The 20,437-nt window shown below is 46.3% G+C and overlaps 1 protein-coding gene across 3 annotated transcripts in view; it reads right to left on the bottom strand.

Annotated features, from left to right (window-relative positions):
- Window positions 1–19,997, bottom strand: part of LOC139268322 (aspartate beta-hydroxylase domain-containing protein 2-like) — a 43,845-nt gene extending 23,848 nt beyond the window's left edge. The window contains exons 1-2 of one of the 3 annotated variants that reach the window (XM_070886393.1): window positions 19,671–19,997; window positions 6,768–7,900 (exon numbers count right to left, since the gene is read on the bottom strand). In XM_070886393.1, coding sequence (XP_070742494.1) covers window positions 6,768–7,653 — 886 coding nt within the window. In that variant the 5' untranslated portion in view covers window positions 7,654–7,900; window positions 19,671–19,997. Of the gene's footprint in view, window positions 1–6,763; window positions 7,901–16,743; window positions 16,874–19,670 lie in introns of those variants that run through there. The other 2 variants (XM_070886395.1, XM_070886394.1) reach the window with 2 other exon arrangements.
- Window positions 19,998–20,437: the final 440 nt, after the last annotated feature.

Here is a 20,437-nt window from a genome sequence, read left to right as displayed (position 1 = left end):
GGCAAGAGAGTCGGGGGGGGGCAAGAGAGTCGGGGGGGGGCAAGAGAGTCGGGGGGGGGCAAGAGAGTCGGGGGGGGGCAAGAGAGTCGGGGGGGGGCAAGAGAGTCGGGGGGGGCAAGAGAGTCGGGGGGGGCAAGAGAGTCGGGGGGGGCAAGAGAGTCGGGGGGGGCAAGAGAGTCGGGGGGGGCAAGAGAGTCGGGGGGGGCAAGAGAGTCGGGGGGGGCAAGAGAGTCGGGGGGGGCAAGAGAGTCGGGGGGGGCAAGAGAGTCGGGGGGGGCAAGAGAGTCGGGGGGGGCAAGAGAGTCGGGGGGGGCAAGAGAGTCGGGGGGGGCAAGAGAGTCGGGGGGGGCAAGAGAGTCGGGGGGGGCAAGAGAGTCGGGGGGGGCAAGAGAGTCGGGGGGGGCAAGAGAGTCGGGGGGGGCAAGAGAGTCGGGGGGGGCAAGAGAGTCGGGGGGGGCAAGAGAGTCGGGGGGGGCAAGAGAGTCGGGGGGGGCAAGAGAGTCGGGGGGGGCAAGAGAGTCGGGGGGGGGCAAGAGAGTCGGGGGGGGGCAAGAGAGTCGGGGGGGGGCAAGAGAGTCGGGGGGGGGCAAGAGAGTCGGGGGGGGGCAAGAGAGTCGGGGGGGGGCAAGAGAGTCGGGGGGGGGCAAGAGAGTCGGGGGGGGGCAAGAGAGTCGGGGGGGGGCAAGAGAGTCGGGGGGGGGGCAAGAGAGTCGGGGGGGGGCAAGAGAGTCGGGGGGGGGCAAGAGAGTCGGGGGGGGGCAAGAGAGTCGGGGGGGGGCAAGAGAGTCGGGGGGGGGCAAGAGAGTCGGGGGGGGGCAAGAGAGTCGGGGGGGGCAAGAGAGTCGGGGGGGCAAGAGAGTTGGGGCGGGCATAGATCGACAGAATCGGTGGGGGGGGGTGGAGAGTGAGAGTGTCTTGGGGGGGATGGGACAGAATCTGGCGGGGAGTGTGGGGGCACGGAGAGCAAGAGAGTCGGGGGTGGGGGGGGGGATGAGAGCGAGAAAGTCTGGGTGGTGGGGGGGGGGGGGGGGGAGAGAAGAGGATCACGTTATTTCAACCCCCTACAAGGGATATCCTTGTAGTGGATGATATCCAGAAGTAACAACACTATCACTATTCACTTCATACTCAATAAACCTGTAAACAATCGATACACAATGCTCTCCTGCTGTGGGAGGCATGCACTTGGACTGGGATACGGGACTTTGGCTGGCCCTTGCTGTCTCCTGGGGAGCTCTGTCCTCTGTCACTTCAGGAAGTCAAAGTGGATCAAGTTACAATTTGCAAAGTCAGTGAAACCTTGGGATGGCGGTTCCAGTGACACATTCCTGTGAAACTTCAGGGTGTGGCTTATCCTCCAAGGGGACCAATCAGAAACAAAGGGTGGAGCATGTTAGCCATTTTGCAAGTACAAATAAGCGCATCCATTAAAAAACATGAGAGTTCAAGTTGCATAGTTGTGGGTTGCCTGAAGAGTGTACTGGAAACAGTGAAGTAATCTGTAGTAGACACAATTCTATCTGTGCTGCAAACAATGAGCTTTTAAAATATGCAAATACATATGCACATTAATCATAAATAATCCAATGCTTGAAAGTATTTTGCACATTACAACTGAACAGCTATGCACTAGCATGGGTAATATCTCCCTCATCGGTCAAACCTAATGCCCATTTGACAGATCACCAGGCCCGATTATTGTTTCCGTGGGAACCAATACTCAATCTATCCTCATGACCTACTGGAGTGGCAAGTTGCTGAACTAGTGCCAATAAATGATGGCCAATGTGTTGTCTACTGTAGAATGGCTAAGCTAATTTGGAATATTAAAGAGACACGCACAAGAAGGAAAATGAAGACAGATAAGAAGAAAAAAAGAGGGGGAAGGAAGAAAGAGAGAAATAAGCAGAGAGAGAGAAACAAAGAGCATGGGGGCTGAGAGATACAAAGGGCATGAGAGGAAAGATGGGGGAAGAAGAGACACAGACACAAAGAAGCCAAGAAGAGATTGCAGAAGGCATGGGTAAGGCAGATAGAGAGAAACTATTTCTACTGGCAGGACATGAGGACATAACCTAATAATTAGAGTCAGGTATTTCAAGAGTGAAGTTTGGAAACACTTCTACACGCAAAGGGTAGCAAAAGTTTAGAACTCTTTTCCGCCAACGGCAGTTGCTGCTGGGTCAATTGTTAAGTTTAAATCTGAGATTGATAAGATTTCTGTTAACCAAAGGTATTAAGGGATATGGGGCATGTGCTTGTATATGGAGTTATGTCACAGATCAGCCATGATCTCACTGAGTGGCAGGACAGGCTCGAGGAGCTAAATGGCCTCCTTCTGCTCCGAAGAGAGAAAAGAAAGCAGGAGAGAAACAGAGCACGAGAGAGGCAAACACACAAAGAGGGAAGGGGCGAGAGGTTGTATGGTGGGTGGAAAGAGTAAAAAAAATATACTCACCTGCAAAGAGGGCAAAGGTAGAGACAGTGAGACAAAGAGGGACAAAAAAGGCAAGGTGGACAGAGTACAAGAGTCAGAGGGAAAGGGATAGAGACAGACAGACATATTCATAGAGAGATACATACACACACATACATATATACATACAAACACTGTGGAAAAATAGAGATAAAGAGGCAGAAACAGCATGGGGCAGACAGACAAGTAGACAAATAGTGTGGGGAGAGAAAATGTGCACGAGTCAGAATACAGAGTGACGGCGTGTGCAAAGGATGAAGATGGAGCATATAGGAGAGAGAACATGAGTGTAGGTTATGGAAGAGAGAGAGAGGGAATAAAAAAAAGAGATCGAGGGACCAGGGAGAGTGAGGCAAAGAAGGCTCTGTGAAAGGACAGACACACACACAGGGTGGAATAGAGAGAAAGACAAAGGAGTCAGAGAGCGATAGATATATAAAATAGAGTGAAGAGAGACACACAAAGGATAGGGGTTGGACACACACACACAGATTGATTGATTGATTGATTTTGGCTTGCTGGGAAACTCGGCGGGGGTTTGGCAGGGCAAGTGCATCGGTATCCCTGGGGAGTCAATGGGAGACACATCCCGGTTTCAGATCATGAGCGAGTGCCACTGCAAAATGCATTCCCCAAAGGCAGTTCTCCGAGTAGGAGGCAGGAAATTGGGCGCTGCTGCGGGTTCTTTATGGCAGCTGCATTTTCACTAGGACTGGCTGCAGTGTTCTCCTCCCTCTTGCCTCATTGCTGCCAAAAAACTTGAACTGAAAAACAAGTAACGTTTTTTTTTAGGCAATGTATTTTCCCCGTCCATCTCAAGTGCTTACTTGTGTGACTGGAACTGCCTTTTGGTACTTCACCCTGGTGACCATTCTTCAGGCTTCAGTCTTGGCGGAATTTGAGCAGGCTTTTCAACCCTGTCCACACATGCCCTTTCCAGTATATTTTGTCTGACTTTTCCCCACCCTCAATCTAACAAGGGGACAACCTGGTCTGTATGATTCAGTAGTGCACTGTACAGTGCATTGACCCAGCAAACATTCAAAACACCTACAGAATTAATATCAAAATATTGATGACATTAATCTTGTCCTGGGGTCACCATAATAAATCTCTCAAATTCTGCTCCAGTGGCATTATAGTGACATCTGAACCACGGAGCGAGATACTTGTAATCATTACGTTACAACCATTAATCTCAGTGTGGGTGTGACCGACCGTACATCAACTGCATGGAAAATCATGACTGACAACCTCCAAAAGAACTAAAGAACGTGCATTCCATACAGGTATTTAAAGAACGCCTTCAACATAGACGCCACAGGCGCTTCACAAGACCATAACCAAATTACCATTCCAGTAGTTCAGAGGGGTGTTAAGAGAACTCCATCGTTTTATTCAAAGAAAGAAAAACTTGCATTTATATAGCATCTTTCGCAACCTCAGCAACCCTTATCCGGAACCCTTGGAACCTGGCCTGTTCCGAATGAGGGATATTTCCGGATAATGGGAGGTCACATCTTTTCAGTGTGCGTGTGTGTGCGCGCCGATTGGCTGGAACGACTGTCAGTCAGACAGTCAGTGTGGTGTTGGCGGGCCGTCGGGCCCCGAAGGTATCAGCTCCGAAGTTGGGTAAATTTATTTTACATTGATATTTTGAGGATTTTGGGTAAGTGTAAATGGGAAAGTTTTTTTCCCCCCACGCGGTCTATTTTAGTGTCATCTGCAAACTTCTTAAATCATACCCCCAACATTCAAGTCCAGGTAATTTATATATACCACAAAAAGCAAGGGACCCAGCACTGAGCCCTGCAGAACCCCACTGGATACAGCCTTCCAGTCACAAAAACACCCATCAACTATTACCCTTTGTTTCCTGCCTCCGAGTCAACTTTGGATCCAACTTGCCACTTGGCGCTGGATCCCACGGGCTTTTATTTTCGTGACCAGTCTGCCATGGGGGACCTTATCAAAAGCTTTGCTAAAATCCATATGCACAACATCATACACACTGCCCTCATCGACTCTCCTGGTTACCTCCTTGAAAAATTCAAGCAAGTTAGTCAGACACAACCTTCCCTTATCAAATCCATGCTGACTATCCTTGATTAATCCATGTCTTTCCAAATGAAGATTTATCCTGTCCCTCAGAATTTTTTCCAATAATTTTCCCACCACTGAGGTTAGGTTACCTGGCAGTAGGTGGCCCATAATCATAGAATGGTTACAGCATGGAAGGAGGTCATTCAGCCGACTCTCAACTAGTCCCACTCCCCCGCCTTTTCCTCGTAGCCCTGCAAATTTTTATCCTTCAGATACTAACTGGCCTGTAATTACTCGGTCTATCCCTTTCTCCCTTTTTAAACAAAGGTACAACATTAGCAGTCCTCTGGCACCACACCTGTAGCCAGAGAGGACTGGAAAATGATGGTCAGAGCCTCTGCTATTTCCTCTTTTGCTTCTCTTAACAGAATGGGATACATTTCATCCGGGCCTGGGGACTTATCCATTTTCAAAGCTGCTAAGCTCCTGAATACTTCCTCCCTCTCTATATTTAACTCGTCTAATATTTCACACTCCACCTCCCTCAATACAAAGTCTGCATTGCCCCTCTCTTTTGTGAAAACAGATGCGAAGTATTCATTAAGAATCATACCCACGTCTTCTGCCTCCACACACAGATTTACTTTATGGTCCCTAATAGGCCCCACTCTTTCTCTAGTTATCCTCTTGCTCTTCATGTATTTATAAAACATCTTTGGATTTTCCCTGATTTTACTTGCCAACATTCTTTCATACTCTCTCTTTGCTTTCCTGATATCTTTTTTAATTGCACCGCAGCACTTTATATACTCCTCTAGAGTTTCCTCATGTCCTCTTAGCAGTCAATTCACCGCAGCACAGCTGGAGGCCTCAGAGCAGGTTACCTGGCTGCAAGTGATCCATAATCATAGAATGGTTACAGCACGGAAGGTCATTCGGCCCATCGAGCCCGTGCCGACTCTCAGCTAGTCCCATTCCCCCGCCCTTTCCCTGTAGCCCTGCAAATTTTTATCCTTCAGATACTTATCCAACTCCCTTTTAAAAGATAAACTGAGTCTGCCTCCACCACCCTTTCAGCCAGTGCATTCTAGATCCGAACCATTCGCTGTGTAAAAAAGTTTTCTCTTACGTCGCCTTTGGTTCTTTTGCCAATCACCTTAAATCTGTGTCCTCTGGTTCTTGGCTCTTCTGCCAAGTGGAACAGTTTCTTTCTATTTACTCTGTCCAGACCGCCCCCCATAAAAACCATAAGCAAAAATAACTGTTTGGTATGCTTCGCTAATGACACTTTGGTACTAACCGATAATCTCACTCAGGCAGGCCGCATGATTAGATAATGGTGTAGCAGGGAATGGCGAAAGAGGTACTTGCACTGAAATACATAGATGTTGCAACACAGAAATACATGGACGTTACAACACTGAAACAGGCCATTTAGCCCAACCAGTCCGTCTCGGTGTTTACCATCCATGCGAGCAAATAATCATCATCACATTTACCCTGCGGTTTCCATAATCTTTATCCCCCTTTCCTTCATTCTGGGACAGAGTAGGTAGAAACAGACTACTCCCAGCGGTTGAAGGACATTGATACAAGAGTAAACGTGAGATGTAGGACAAAGAGCAGGGGAAACTTTTTTTTCTACAAAGGAGGGTTGTGAGGCTGTGGAATGCACTATAGCAGCATTTAAGAATAAGTTAGATGGGTTGAAGAAAATGGGAGTAAAAGGATATGGGAACTGGGCAGGTATGGGATTAGGGCCACTGCTCAAATTGAAGATAAATACCTACACGGACTGGTTGGGCTGAACAGTGTGTTTCCAAGTTGTAACTTCTATATGTAATTGAGTGGAGGTTGGGGGGTGATATTTTTGGGAGGAATAGAGACAGCATCCAACGGTGTTATAACCGATCTGGAAGAGGCTTAAATCTTGAAATGTCAAAATCCCATCACCCCTCACCTGAATGAACACTGTTTTAAAAAAGAATTAGGGAAAAAAAACACAGGAATAGTGCATTCTAATGTTGGGGTGCAGGTGACTGCAATAAATTACTCAACTAAATGCTGGTTAGTGCAACATATGAGCCCAAGACTGGATCATTGTCATGATATACCATACGATATCCACAAATTAACAGCAAAAATGTAACATTTAAAGACATTGTAAGACGCACCAAGCAGAACCTTCATGCCACACACAGGACACACATTTTTATGGGCAATGAAAAGTTAAGAAATACTCACATACCTAAATGGCAGCGGATCCGAACATTTGTGGGGCCATAGTGTTCAGTAATGAGTGTTTCTGGGCTCAGTATGGAGAAACAGGCGTTCCCAAAGACATTGTTACTGATGAAAGTGCGAAGACTGCCCAGCAACCGGTACGTCCGAGGGCACCTTCTGCAATTGCTGGCGACGCAGGTGCCCTGGTTCACCAGATAGAAGGTGAACCAATCGCCCCTCGGGGTGCTGTTGGCCTTCCAGCCCTGCGGGAGGCTGCAGTTTGAGAACGCCTTGAAGATCACGTCAAACTCGGACAGGATGGCCTGGTAGTTCCGCTCCAGCAGCTCGACGTCGTGCTTCTGGGCGTCCCGCGGGAAATAAGGAGTGGTCGGCAGGTCGGGCAGGAAGAAAACTTCAGGTTTCTGAATGGAAGGCCTGCTGTTGAGATAGCGGCTCTGCTCCCGAATGCCCTTGTGGATCCGGCCCATCCCCGACCACGAGTAGTGCTTGGCGTACTCCTGCAGATTGTGGTAAAGTTTCTGGTTGCGCCCCTCGTTGTGGGTGCACCGCACACAGTCGGCGGACTGGCAAAACGTGTAGCCGCTCTGCGAGCCGTTGGCATCGGCGCTCTGCATCATGGCGTTGACTGGCGCGTAGCTACGGGGCTGCTCGCTGCCGATGTGGTGGCAGTACCAGACAAAAAGCGCCAGGGCGCAGACAAAGGTGGTCACCGCCGTGACGTCGCACTCTCTCACTGCCTGCAGGCTCGCCAGGACCAAACCTTTCATCCGCTCAAGCGCCAGGTCCCAGCCCGTGATCCACTCAATGAACATGGTCCCAAGGTTGCGGTTCGGTCGGTGTCGCAAGGCAACGCTGTCAGTCCTCGACTTTTGCACAGGCACCCACACCATGCAGGGCTAGTGATTTTTTAAGTGGGAAGGAGCAGCTGCGGTCTAATCGACAGGCAAGGATGGCATTCTGGCTCGCAAGCACTGTGTCAGCAGCCAGGAAACCTTTAGTCTGTCTGCACGTCTCACAGAACATACACATTACCACGGTCTTCCTGCTGCATCGGAGAGAAAGCAGCGAGCCTCGATTTAGATTGTTGTTTTATAGAGCATCTGGTTATAAATCAGCATTGCTAAAAGCCTCAGGTTCCTACAAACAAGAGCACAGAGACAGACACATAGACACACACACACACACAATTAGTTCTGTAACAAAGTGGATTCAAAGAATATTAGATACAATTTTGAGACGTTTATACATTGTTTCATTAAGTCAACCTTCTGACAGTGCACTCCTGTTAAAAATGGAGCGTGTGCAACTGAAAAATTACAGAGCAATCCAGCAAAATAAAAATCTTTGTGAAACAGCATTTTATAACAATTTAACACTCTATAAAACCTGGAAGATATAGTGTTGGGGAAGGATTCAGGGCTGGCTAAAGTAGGAGGCAGGTGAACAATTACCAGATACATTGGATGTTGTGAGAATCCAGCTAAAAACAGTTAACTTAAATTATCCCCATTATACACAAGAGGACAATTTGAAAGTCTATTAGTGCAAGGGTGAGTACCATGAATCATAAGTAGCTCCAAGCACTAGACTCGGTTTAAAAAATGAAAAGTTACTGGCTTCATGTATATTAATGTTTAGCTGTTAGAATATGAGAGACTGCAAAACACAACACCAGTGAGATAACCATCAGGAAAGATTTAGCAGGCTGCTGCTCTTTCCCCAGAAAAAAAATCTCAACTTTCATTTCTATAGCACCTTTCATGACCACCGGACGTCTCAAAGCTCTTTACAGCCAATGAAGTACTTTTTGGAGTCACTGTTGTAATGTGGGAAACACAGCAAGATCCCACAAACAGCAATGTGATAATGACCAGATAATCTGTTTTTGTTATGTTGATTGAGGGATAAATATTGGCCCAGGACACCGGGATAACTCCCCTGCTCTTCTTCGAAATCGTGCCGTGGGATCTTTTACGTCCACCTGAGAGGGCAGATGGGCCTCGGTTTAATGTCCGAAAGACAGATAATCCAAAAGGCAAAGTGGAATCCGATAGAGGTCTTTAAAATTATGAACGGGTTTGATAGGGTGGATGTAAAGAAACGGTTTCCAATTGTGGGTGAGCCAAGAACAAGGGGGCATAAATTCAAGATAGCCACCAACAGATCAAATAAAGAATTTAGGAGGAGGTTCTTTACACAGAGAGTGGCGAGAATGTAGAACGCGCTGCCATATGGACTGGCTGAAGCGGATAGCATTAATGCATTCAAGGGGAGGCTAAATGAATACACAAGGGAGAAAGGAATTCAGAGAAATGGAGGCCGTGCTGGAAGCGGTAGATGGAGTGAGAGGAGGCTCGTGGAGTGTAAATATCGGCTGTTTCTGTACTGCAGATTTTATATAATAAAGTACGCACGCCCTAAAGCGAAGTGGAGAAATTGGGAGACGGTGCCCTTAGTTTTCCACACCCTGTTTAAATTCTGATATGAATATTATTGCACCATGCAAGTCGGAATGTTTGCAAAGCTGCAGGTGTACTGAACCATGAATGCAGTTTTACAAACATTCTCATTAAAGAGCCACTTCACTGACAAAATGAAAAGCACCATTGCACTATGGCACTCTTAGATTGCACTAAGGTTACCAGTTCTTATAGCACAGGACCCACCCCACCCTCCCCACGCAGCCTGTGGCCATAGCAGTTTCAGTTATCTGGAGAAGCTAGGATTTTTCTCCTCAGAGCAGAAAAGATTAAGGGGAGATTTAATAGTTCAAAATTATGGAGTTTTGATCGAGTAGATAGGGAGAAACTGTTTCCACTGGCAGGACGGTTGGTAACCAGAGGACACAGATTTAAAATAACTGGCAGAAAAGCCAGGCAGGGGATGAGAATTTTTTAAAAACTCAGCGAGTTATGATGATCTGGAATGCACTGCCTGAAGCATTTATATAGCACCTTTAACATAGTAAAACATCCCAAGGCGCTTCACAGGAATATCATAAGACAAAAAGGGTGTTGGAAGCAGGTTTAATTGTAACGTTCAGAAATGGAGTGCCGGGTAGCAGGATGGTGGCCTGGTCGAGGTGATGGCCGCCATTGGTCGGCTCAAGGCGCACATGGCCTGCGAAGCTGGCGCTGACATTGGCCCAGCCTCGCGGACCACGGGGCAACATCCCCTGCGGGGCGATGACGTCATTGCCTGTTGCGCGTCGGCCCAAGGTGCTAAGCATGGGGCGCGGTGCTACCGGCAAATCGCCCCCAAAATATCAGGGGCAAAAAAGGCCATTGTGCCCCATTAGTGGGAGGCAAAAAAGGGGCAATTTCGGCCCTAGATCTCTTAATTGGATACCTTAAAAACAAAACATTTGCAGGGCTATGGGGGAAAGAGCAGAGGAGTGGGTTTCATTGGTAGCTCTTTGAGAGTCAGCACAAACACGATAGGCCGAATGGCCTGTTTCTGTGCTGTATAATTCTATATCGTGGTACGCTTACCAGAATTTGTTAAAACTAATTTTTCACTGGAACGTGGTGGCTTCCAACAGTCTTAATCAGGCTGGTAAACTCGCAGTGCTTCGCGGCATAACACATCTACGGCAACAACATAACGCACTGTCCACGAATGCAAGCTGTCCAAAATATCACAGCCAGCACATACATGTGTTTCCCCTTCCCAGCCAGCTCACGGGCAAACCAGCAGTGTGATTTTGAAAAGCAAACTCGCTAGAGTGGCACTCTTATCCAAAGAGCTGGCCTACATTATAAAAGACCTCATTAGCCAAGTACCTCCTACACTACTACTCAGAATTAGCTTTTATTTGGTTTGGGAAAACAAGGATCAGTTTGACCGTATTGATTTGCGTTGGTTATTCCTTCAGGAACAGAAGGGAGAAAATTAACTGCACTGTGTCAAAACCAGAACATGTTGGAACATTCATGCAGGCCAGCTGCGTTACAGGAACTGGTTGACCACTGGTACCATAATCAATGGCCACTATTTATCAGGTTGAATTTGCACATGAGATTCTCCCGATCATCCACTGATACTTTGGTGAAAGATCCAAGAAAACTCCGGAGAAACGACCATTTTTCTGGGGTTCCCACAGGTCTTCTGCCGAGGTTACAGTGCACGATCCACTATGTGTCAGCCTGAACAGTGAATGTTGGAGTATTCGTGTGGTAACTGGTGTGCAACGGCTACCCCACGTTAAAAGAATTCATGCACAATTATCTGCCACCCTCTGGAATGAAGTTTGGGAACCGGCATGAGTCACCTTAGAACTCATATTAGTGTGGAAGCAATTCATCCTCGACTCCGGGGGACTGCCTAAGAGAGAAGAGATATCCCTGGTTTTCTACTCCACCATTGGCGGCCGTGCTTGGAGCTTCCTCGGCCCTAAGCTCTGGAATTCCCGCCCTAAACCTCTCCATTTCTTCATCCCTTTAAGATGCTCCTTAAAACCTCTTCGACTAAATGTTTGACCATCTATCCTAATGTGTGGCTCGGTGTCAATTTTTGCTTCATAATGTCCGGTGAAGCACCTTGGGGCGATTTACTATGTTAAACGCACAACATAAATACGAGTTATTATTATTAGTTGAGCACACATGCGTACTTCCAGCAGGGGACACTGGAAACAATCAGGAGAGGGAACGTCGGCTAATTTACCCTTTTCCTGGTCCAGAAATGCTGAAAGTAACCGCTGATCTCTATCCATCCCGCTTCCACACACCCCGTCAACAAGCTAATTCGGTAGAGGCTGCTGGTCAAACTCGAGACCCTCTGGAATAAACACTGAGCAAGCTGGACAACCTAGCTTGATCCCTTTAAAAAAAAACTTCAAGATCTTTAGAAAAACATCTGCATGTCTTAAACAGCAAATGCACCAGCAAGTATGGTACAGAGCTATGCAGACCATCATTCAATTTTGACACTGACTGCATTTAAAATCATAGCATCACAGAAAATTACAGCATAGAAGGCGGCCATTCGGGTCATCGTGTCTGTGCCGGTTGAAAAAGAGCTACCCAGCCTAATCCCACTTATCAGTTCTTGGTCCGTAGTCTTGAAGGTTACGGCACTTCATGTGCATATCCAAGTACTTTTGAAATGGTTTCTGCCTCTACCACCCTTTCAGGCAGTGAGTTCCAGACCCCCACCACTCTCTGGGTCAAGGAAATTCTTCTCAATCCCCTCTAATCCTTCTACTAATTACTTAAAAACATCTTTCAGATGAGACGTTAAACTGAGACAGCTGCCCTCTCAGGTGGACATAAAAGATCCCATGGCACTATTTTGAAGAAGAGCAGGGGAGTTATATCCCTTGGCCAATATTTATCCCTCAATCAACATCACAAACAGATTATCTGTTCATTATCACTTTGCTGTTTGTGGGAGCTTGCTGTGCACAAGTTGGCTGCCGCGTTTCCCACATTACAACAGTGACTGCGCTTCATTGGCCGTAAGTCGCTTTCGAGACGGCCGGTGGTTGTGAAAGGCGCGATATCAATGCAAGTCTTTCTTTCTTAAACCTATGCCCCGGGTATTGACCTCTCTGCTAGGGGATAGACGGGATAGGAAGAACCTATCTAGGCCCCTCATAATTTTATACGCCTCAAATCAAGTCTCTTCTCAGCATATCCAACCTTTCCTTATAGCCAAAATTCTCCAGTCCTGGCAACAGCCTTATAAATCATAGGGGTAGAGTTTGCACTTTGGGCGCAAATCGGGGTTTCCTGCGCAAATCGCACCCAATTTGAAAAGTGTCCCTCTCCCCACCCCCGAATTTCTGCTCAAATCGATTTGCATATCGTCGAATGCGAAATCTGCCATGAACCAGTGCAATCGGGCAACGTTTCAATTTTTAAAAAAATGTGCTTTAAAAAATATTCCTTGATACATTAAAAAGTAGTAACTTGGTGCAGTTTCATTAATACAGCTGAGAATGGGTTTATCATAAAAAATACGCATTTTAAATCAGTGTCAATCCACCTCCTGTGAGTGACACGATTTTAAATTACAGAAATTAACTCAAAAAAAATATACAAACTATTTTCTCGTTAGAGTAGGGTAAAGTGGTCAGTTCTTTATTAGGTTTTGAATGATTTAAAAATTTTTTTCAAAACGTATCTGTTAGTGCCCTTGCGCCCAAGCCTTTCGAGAGTCGAAGGCCTGTAAACGAGCGCAATTAGCGGAAACTTCCCAACGGTGATTAATTCACCCTGGGGGCGTGGCCAGTTTTGTGGATAGGGCCTGCTTCGAGCACGATGTGTTTAAAATCAGCGCAAAAGATCGCGGAAATTCGAGTAGCACTGAATGTGGCCATGACCGGTTACACTGATAACAGGCAAATCCCACCCTTTGGAACACTGCTGTATCATGTCACAAAAGTTCTACCTTCTGGTTTACAGCCTTTTATCCACTCCGTGAACTCAGTCAGAAATTAACATTATGCCAATAACACATTTCCATGTGAATTATTACAAAATCCTACATTCACTGGCTTAGTACAGCTATTTCCTACAAAACACAACACCCAGATACAACTGCTGATATTTCGGATGAGATGTTAAACCGAGGCCCCGTCTGCCTTCTCAGGTGGACGTAAAAGATCCCCCGGCACTATTTCGAAGAAGAACAGGGGAGTTATCCCCGGTGTACTGGACAATACTTACCCCTCAGTCAACATGACAAAAACTGATTATCTGGTCATTATCACATTGCTGTTTGTGGGAGCTTGCTGTGCACAAATTGGCTGTGGCATTTCCTACATTTCAACAGTGACTACACTCCAAAAGTACTTCATTGGCTGTAAAGCGCTTTAAGACGTCTGGTGATCGTGAAAGGCGCTATATAAATGCAAGTCTTTCTTTCTTTCTGATCAGCCAGGCTTAGAAACAAACATACTTGAGAGAGAAGGGAAGAGAGGGATACGTGGGCAGGGTTGGAAGAGGTAGTACGAGTGGGTAGAGATTTGTATGGAGAATAAACACTGGCATAGTCTAGTTGGGCTGAATGGCCTGTTACTGTGCAGTAGATTCTAAGTATGAATGTCCCTTATTCGATTATTGATCTCTGTGGAGTTAACAAATCTCCTTGTGGATGTGGAAGGGGAAAGAGAGGGGGAAAACAAAGCAGGGTTCCCATCCAATGTTCCCCTTAATTTTTTTGTGTATGTGCAAGGGGCTGCGCAGCCCATTCACTGTTTCACGCATGCGTGAATCCAAACGCTGAAAAAAGCTGGTCCCGGACTGTGCTGGACCGGCAAAGGGCGGCGCGGCGTTTCGGGAACATTGTTCCCATCCCAGTTTGGGAATCAGGTACCCACTGGAAACTGGATGTGGGTGGACAGGATTGTCTTTAATTTCTCCTAGTGTACATTCTATTGTCTCATGTTAATATCACTTTGGCCATTTAACTATCTCCCGCTTTCCACCCAAGTGTTTTATCGGCTATTCCACCTTCCTTTTGTATTTGTGTTTGCGTGCATATGTATGTACATGTTATGCCCTACCCTTTGTCAGGTCGCTTTTTAAGAACATAAGAAATTAAAGCAGGAGTAGGCATACAGCCCCTCGAGCCTGCTCTGTCATTCATTAAGATCATGGCTGATCTTCTACCACAACTCCACTTTTCCGCACTATCCCTTCGTTCCCAAATTTCTATCGATCTCTGTCTTGAATATACGCAATGACTGAGCATCCACAGCCCTCTGGGGTAGAGAATTCCAAAAGATTCACAATCCTCTGAGTGATGAAAATTCCTCCTCATCTCAGTCCTAAATGGCCCACCCCTGATCCTGTGACTGAGACCCAGTGTTCTAGACACCCCAGCACTATTTATCTGAAATTTCTTCCACTTCTGACCAACGTTTCCTCTAAGCTGCGTAACTCACCGGCTTCTCCATTGTAAATACCTCGCATGTGTGGAAATTTGAAGGGACCCCCACACCAAAAGAAACGGACCATGCAGAACAAAGCACGGCTTACGGGGAACATTGCTTCTGACAATGGGTTTCCACTCAGGACGTTCACTCGTCTATTCTCTCCACAGATGCTGACTGGCCTGCTGAGTGTTCTGGGGTTTTTCTGTTTTTGACACAGCACAGACACACATTGCCAGCACACAGATCAGCAGTGGAGACGACCAGACGAGAACCTATAAATGCATGAATGTCTGCCAGAAAAGTCCGATTTGGCAACTTGATTCCCCGAGACTGAATTGGACACTTAAAATGAGGTAGAGCACTCATCTCTCTTCCACCCCTCAAAAGATGGTGTTTTAACAATTGCTAATAAGCTTTGACTACAATGAAAGCCTTCTCAACATGCTATTTAACAATTGGACAACATTTACAAGACCATAACACTGTCTGCTTGCATAAAAAGAACCATAAATTAAGTTGTCACACTACGGGTGAGTGAGGAGGCTGTGCAGTTTGGATTTGTCATGCAGCACCCTGTAGCTGTGCAAGCAGCGCAGAGACCCGTGAAGGTCAAAAAAACAAAAGATTCTTCAGCTCTAAACTCTGCAAGACAGAGTGCTGACTGGTCAATAATTGCTCATACCGAAACAGGAAAGGTAGAGTGAAGGCCACTGAGCATCAGGGGTTCAACTCGATCCGGAGAATAACAACATCTTTTGATTAAGCTTCTGAATTATGAGCAGCCCTGTTGATGCTCAAACCACACATACATTATGTACTACAGGTATTTGCAAAAGTGATCCTCTTTTGTAATGCAGATTTTGAAAATCAGATTACAAGCAGAATAGGTTTTGACTGCAGGTTCAGTAAACAGGATTACATAATCCACTATTGATGCACAGTTTACTTTAGTCTCCGAATCATGATTCTGCGTCAGGGTTGCTGCTGTAAAGTCAAGAACATAAGAACATAAGAAATAGGAGCAGGAGTCGGCCATTTGGCCTGCCGAGCCTGCTCCGCCATTCAATAAGATCATGGCTGATCTGATCCTAGGCTCAACTCCACTTCCCTGCCTGCTCCCCATAAGCTTTCACTCCCTTATCGTTCAAAAATCTGTCTATTTCTACATTAAATATATTCAATAACCCAGTCTCTACAACTCTCTGGGGTAGAGAAATCCACAGATTTACAACCCTCTGAGAGAAGAAATTCCTCCTCATCTCAGTTCTAAATGAAAAGTTCTTATTCTGAAACTATGCCCCCTAGTTCTAGATTCCCGCACAAGCGGAAACATCCTCTCTGCATCTGCCTTGTCGAAACTCGGTTACAGAAAGCAATGGAAAATAAGTGTTTTGAGAAAAGATCATTAACACAGCAGCCCTGAGAAAGCTTGCATACACAACTCCCAGTGTGTCAAGGTCTCGATCGCGAAATAAAAAGGCAAGACATTTATACGGTGCCTTTCACAACCGTAGGAATGGCCAAAGCTCATTACAACCAATTTTGAAGTTTGGAAATGCTTCAGCCAATTTGCGCACAGTATGGTCCCAGAAGCCGCAATGAGATAATGATCAGATAATCTGTTGATTGAGTGTAACTATTGGCCAGGATACCGGGTTCTTTTACATGCACCTGAGGGGGCAGAAAAGGCCTCGGTTTAACGTCTCATCAGAAAGACAGCACCTCCAACAGTGCAACACTCCCTCAGCACTGCACTGGAGTGTCAGCTTAGATTTTGTGTCCAAGTCTCTGAGGAGGGACTTGAACACACAACTTTCTGACTCCTGAGGCGGAAGTGTTATCAACTGAGCCACGGCTGATAACTTGATCAGTCAAGGGGGAGGTGAAGGCTCAGCAATAAAATAGCCACAGAAATAAAACAGAAAATAACAGCGAGGGGCAAGTTCAGAGTTGGCCACTCTCACTCATTTTAATAAATGCTGGGAAATGGAGGGTTGAAAACAGAAAACACACATTTCCAATATTGTGCGCTGATGTTGCACTGTCTTCAACTCTTAAGTCATTCTTTCTCAGAGCCTCAAAACTGTGAATTCCTCACCCGTCAATACCCTTAGCGCATCCTGCTACAATGTATAGGTTTTCGAATCCCAAGCTTGGCCGAACCATTACTTTCTAACTCGGCTTATTTCCAGCTTTCTTGGTCACATGTGGACCACACATATCAGGAAAGGACTCAGGTTCAATTCTCAGGGTATGCTGTGAGCTGATCTATACCGGGACAATGTTAGGATACTGCAACTGGCTGGATTAAGGAAATTCAGCCACGGTTCCTTCCAATTGCTATCCAGCAAGTCCTGCTGGAAATTTCATTCACAGGATGTGGGCGTCGTTGGGAAAGCCGGCATTTATTGCCCATCCCGAATTGCCCTCGAGATGGTGATGGTGAACTTCCTTCTTGACAACTGAGTGGCTCACTGGGCCATTTCAGAGGGAAGTTAACAGTAAACCTCAATGCTGTGGGTCTTGAGTCACATATCCATTCCAGGTAAGGGCGGCAGATTTCCTTCCCTAAAGGACATCAGTGAACCAGATGGCTGTTTACAACAATCCAGTAGTTTCATGGTCACCATTACTGGTAGTAGCTTTTTCTTTAATTCCAGAGTTATTTAATTAACTGAAATTAAACTCCCCCAGCTGCCTTGGTGGGATTTGAACTCCTGTCTCCAGATCATTAGTCCAGCCTCTGGATTTCTCTCCCGTAACATAACCACTATGTTACCGTAACCCTGTAAGGCAGGCGAGGACAGGACTTGGTTCAGTTAGGATCCGCCTTCTGGTTTTAAACAAAAACTTGCTGACACTCTCCGTGAAGACTCACACCTGAAGAATGACCACATGGGCTAGAAACTTCACCATTGCTATGTCTTCAGGAGGAAAAGGAAAGGGATAAAACAACAATTTGCATTTATATAGCGCCTTTAACATAGTAAAATGTCCCAAGATGTTTTAAAGCAGTGTTATGTCAAAACAGATAATATTGACACTGAGCCACATAAGAAGAAATTACAGCAATGACCAAAAGCTTGGTTAAAGAAGTAGGTTTTAAGGAGCGTATTAAAAGGGAGTAAAGAGAGGTAGAGAGGTGGAGAGGTTTAGGGAGGGAGTTCTAAGGCTTGGAGCCTAGACAGCTGAAGGCACGATCACCAATGGTTGAGCGATTATGATCAGGGATGCTCAAGAGGGCAGAATTAGAGGAGCGCAGACATCTCGTGGGGTTGTGAGGCTGAAAGAGATTACAGAGATAGGGAGGGACGAGGCCACGGAGGGATTTGTAAACAAGGATGAGAATTTTGAAATCAAGGCATTGCTTAACCGGGAGCCAATGTAGGTCAGCGAGCACAGGGGGTGATGGGTGATCGGGTTGGTGAGAGTTAGGACACGGGCTGCTGAGTTTTGGATGACCTCAGAAAAGTAAAAAAGGTAACACCTTTCTAATTTTTGACCTACACGAGCATCTAGCACCCAAAGTTAGGTACAACATAGGTTAGACCCACAGGAACGTGCTTCCTGCATTACAATAGTGACTACATTCCAAAAGTACTTCATTGGCTGTAAAGTGCTTTACAGCCATTCGGTGGTCATGAAAGTCTTTCTTTCTTTCAAGCAAGTATCATGTACTGCACCAGTGAGATAGTTTCCATTTTCCATAACAGCTAATCTTATAGCCTCTCCAACCGAGGCTAACAATTTTGCATTAAATTATTCTGTGGGCCCATACCAGGCTGAGGGTACATATTTCATTCACAACTCTTACACCTTAGAAAGTAAGCAAGATTTGAATCCAAATTCCAGTGAAACAGCAGTGTTCTAACCTCAGCAAGTTTAAAAAAAATACTGTACAACAATGATAGATCTAGTTCTCCTGGATTTTCTTGTGCCAATTCCTTTCGTCTTGTTCCCTTTCAACCCCCCTCCCCGCGGCACTGATTCATACTGGGGAATGGTTTCACAGGCACTGATACCCCTCTGGGACCTTGTCCAACTGATCATTCTTCATCAGTAAGCCTGGACAATGAATAGTTGACTATTTCAACATTTGCAGGGGGGGGGGGTGGGTATTTACATTCAGCCCAAGCCCAATGCTCTTCAGGGATCACTACAAAAAAATCAGGAGCAGGAACCCCGGCTAATTTTCCTCTCTTTACAAGTCCAATTTTCAAGAATCAGTTTGAAAGTCAGATCATGTACTATTATGGCCTCAGTATCGTTTGTAAATATGATATCGTAGATCTAAAATGTACTAATGGCAAATCAACATTACGCTAATGTTTATTATTGACACCCTCAAACCTCTCCATTGTGGAACAGCAGAATGCATTAGTCTTTTGCACTATGGGCAAACCAAACACTTGTAAAAACCATTAATAAATTGAAATAATCAAAAAAAAGTCACCAACATCTAAACATTTTTTTTTCCAGCTAGTCAATGAACATCTATTCAAATGTACACTAGCACAAGTCAGCACTACGGGGTTGTGAGACAGCTCGTCTGCTATCAGCATTGCATGTGCATTGCACCTGCACCAAGTCTTGCATTTGCAGTCTAATCTTCTCCAAAACAAGCACTGACAGAGAAGAAAACCACCTGTGACACACACACACACACACACACACACATATATATATATATCACACAGAGTTAAAGTCTAAAAAGACATCTCATGCTCACCTCCCCACCCCCCCTTTTTTGCAGGTGAGGTGACCAATAAGAGATACAGTGACAGGCCTGAGCTTGCAGTCTTTATTTGACCCTGCATTAACGTGACACAAACCCAGAAGGGGAAAGAGAGAGAGGGAGAAATATATATTATGGGGGATGGGGGGGGATTATATACAAATGAAAGCTCAGTCGCTGTCTGGCTGCAAATGCAATGATGCCAATGTCTCAGCGTCATGCTAAGCAAAAGATTGTGATTGCATTCGCATGCCCACCTTGCCTGCCCATTACAGAGACTCAGTGCCCACCTGAATAATGCCAACGAGCCGATTCCTCAATCTGCAGCTTCCTCCAGACAGTCCCCGTGACGTCAGCGCGCCGCTCGCGCCGAGGCCCGTCCCCCTGACGTCAACGCGCAGTCCGCCTCACGCCACCAACGTCTAATTCCGGCCGTTGATTTTGAACTTTTTTTCCACCGCGTTTTATTTTTGTTTGTTGGCGAGTTCGTTGCGCCGTTACCTTTTAACGGGTGCGCGGGGAATTGGAAAGTTCCACTTTAGGCCGCCGCCGCCGCCGCCGCCTTTAACGCGACGTGAACGGACGGCAGCCTCCGAAGACTACAACTCCCAGCGGCGGCGGCCGCCTCCCCCGCACTGCGCAAGCGCATTGCATTCGGATCCCAGGAGCACGTGAGGGACGCAGTCGCTGTTGGAAAAAACAATTCAGCCTCCCGCAGCAGCGCCACCTCAAGGGCAGCTCCAGCTTGCACTGCCATTCCACCACCTCAAGACATCCCAAAGCATTTCACAGCCAGTCAAAGTGCTTTTCTTGAAAGAGGAATAATGTTAGTCTGTTGCTTGTCATTCCCTCAGTATCCCTTTCCTGCTTTCTCTCCATACCCCTTGATCCCTTTAGCCATAAGGGCCATATCTAACTCCCACTTGAATATATCCAATGAACCGGCATCAACAACTCTCTGCTGTCGGGAATTCCACAGGTTAACAACTCTCTGAGTGAAGAAGTTTCTCCTCATCTCAGTCCTAAATGGCCTATCCCTTATCCTTAGACTATGTCC

The sequence above is a fragment of the Pristiophorus japonicus genome, chromosome 8, assembly GCF_044704955.1.
Source record: "Pristiophorus japonicus isolate sPriJap1 chromosome 8, sPriJap1.hap1, whole genome shotgun sequence".
In the NCBI taxonomy this organism is placed as follows: domain Eukaryota; kingdom Metazoa; phylum Chordata; class Chondrichthyes; family Pristiophoridae; genus Pristiophorus; species Pristiophorus japonicus.
This window is presented reverse-complemented; position numbering and strand designations above follow the sequence as displayed.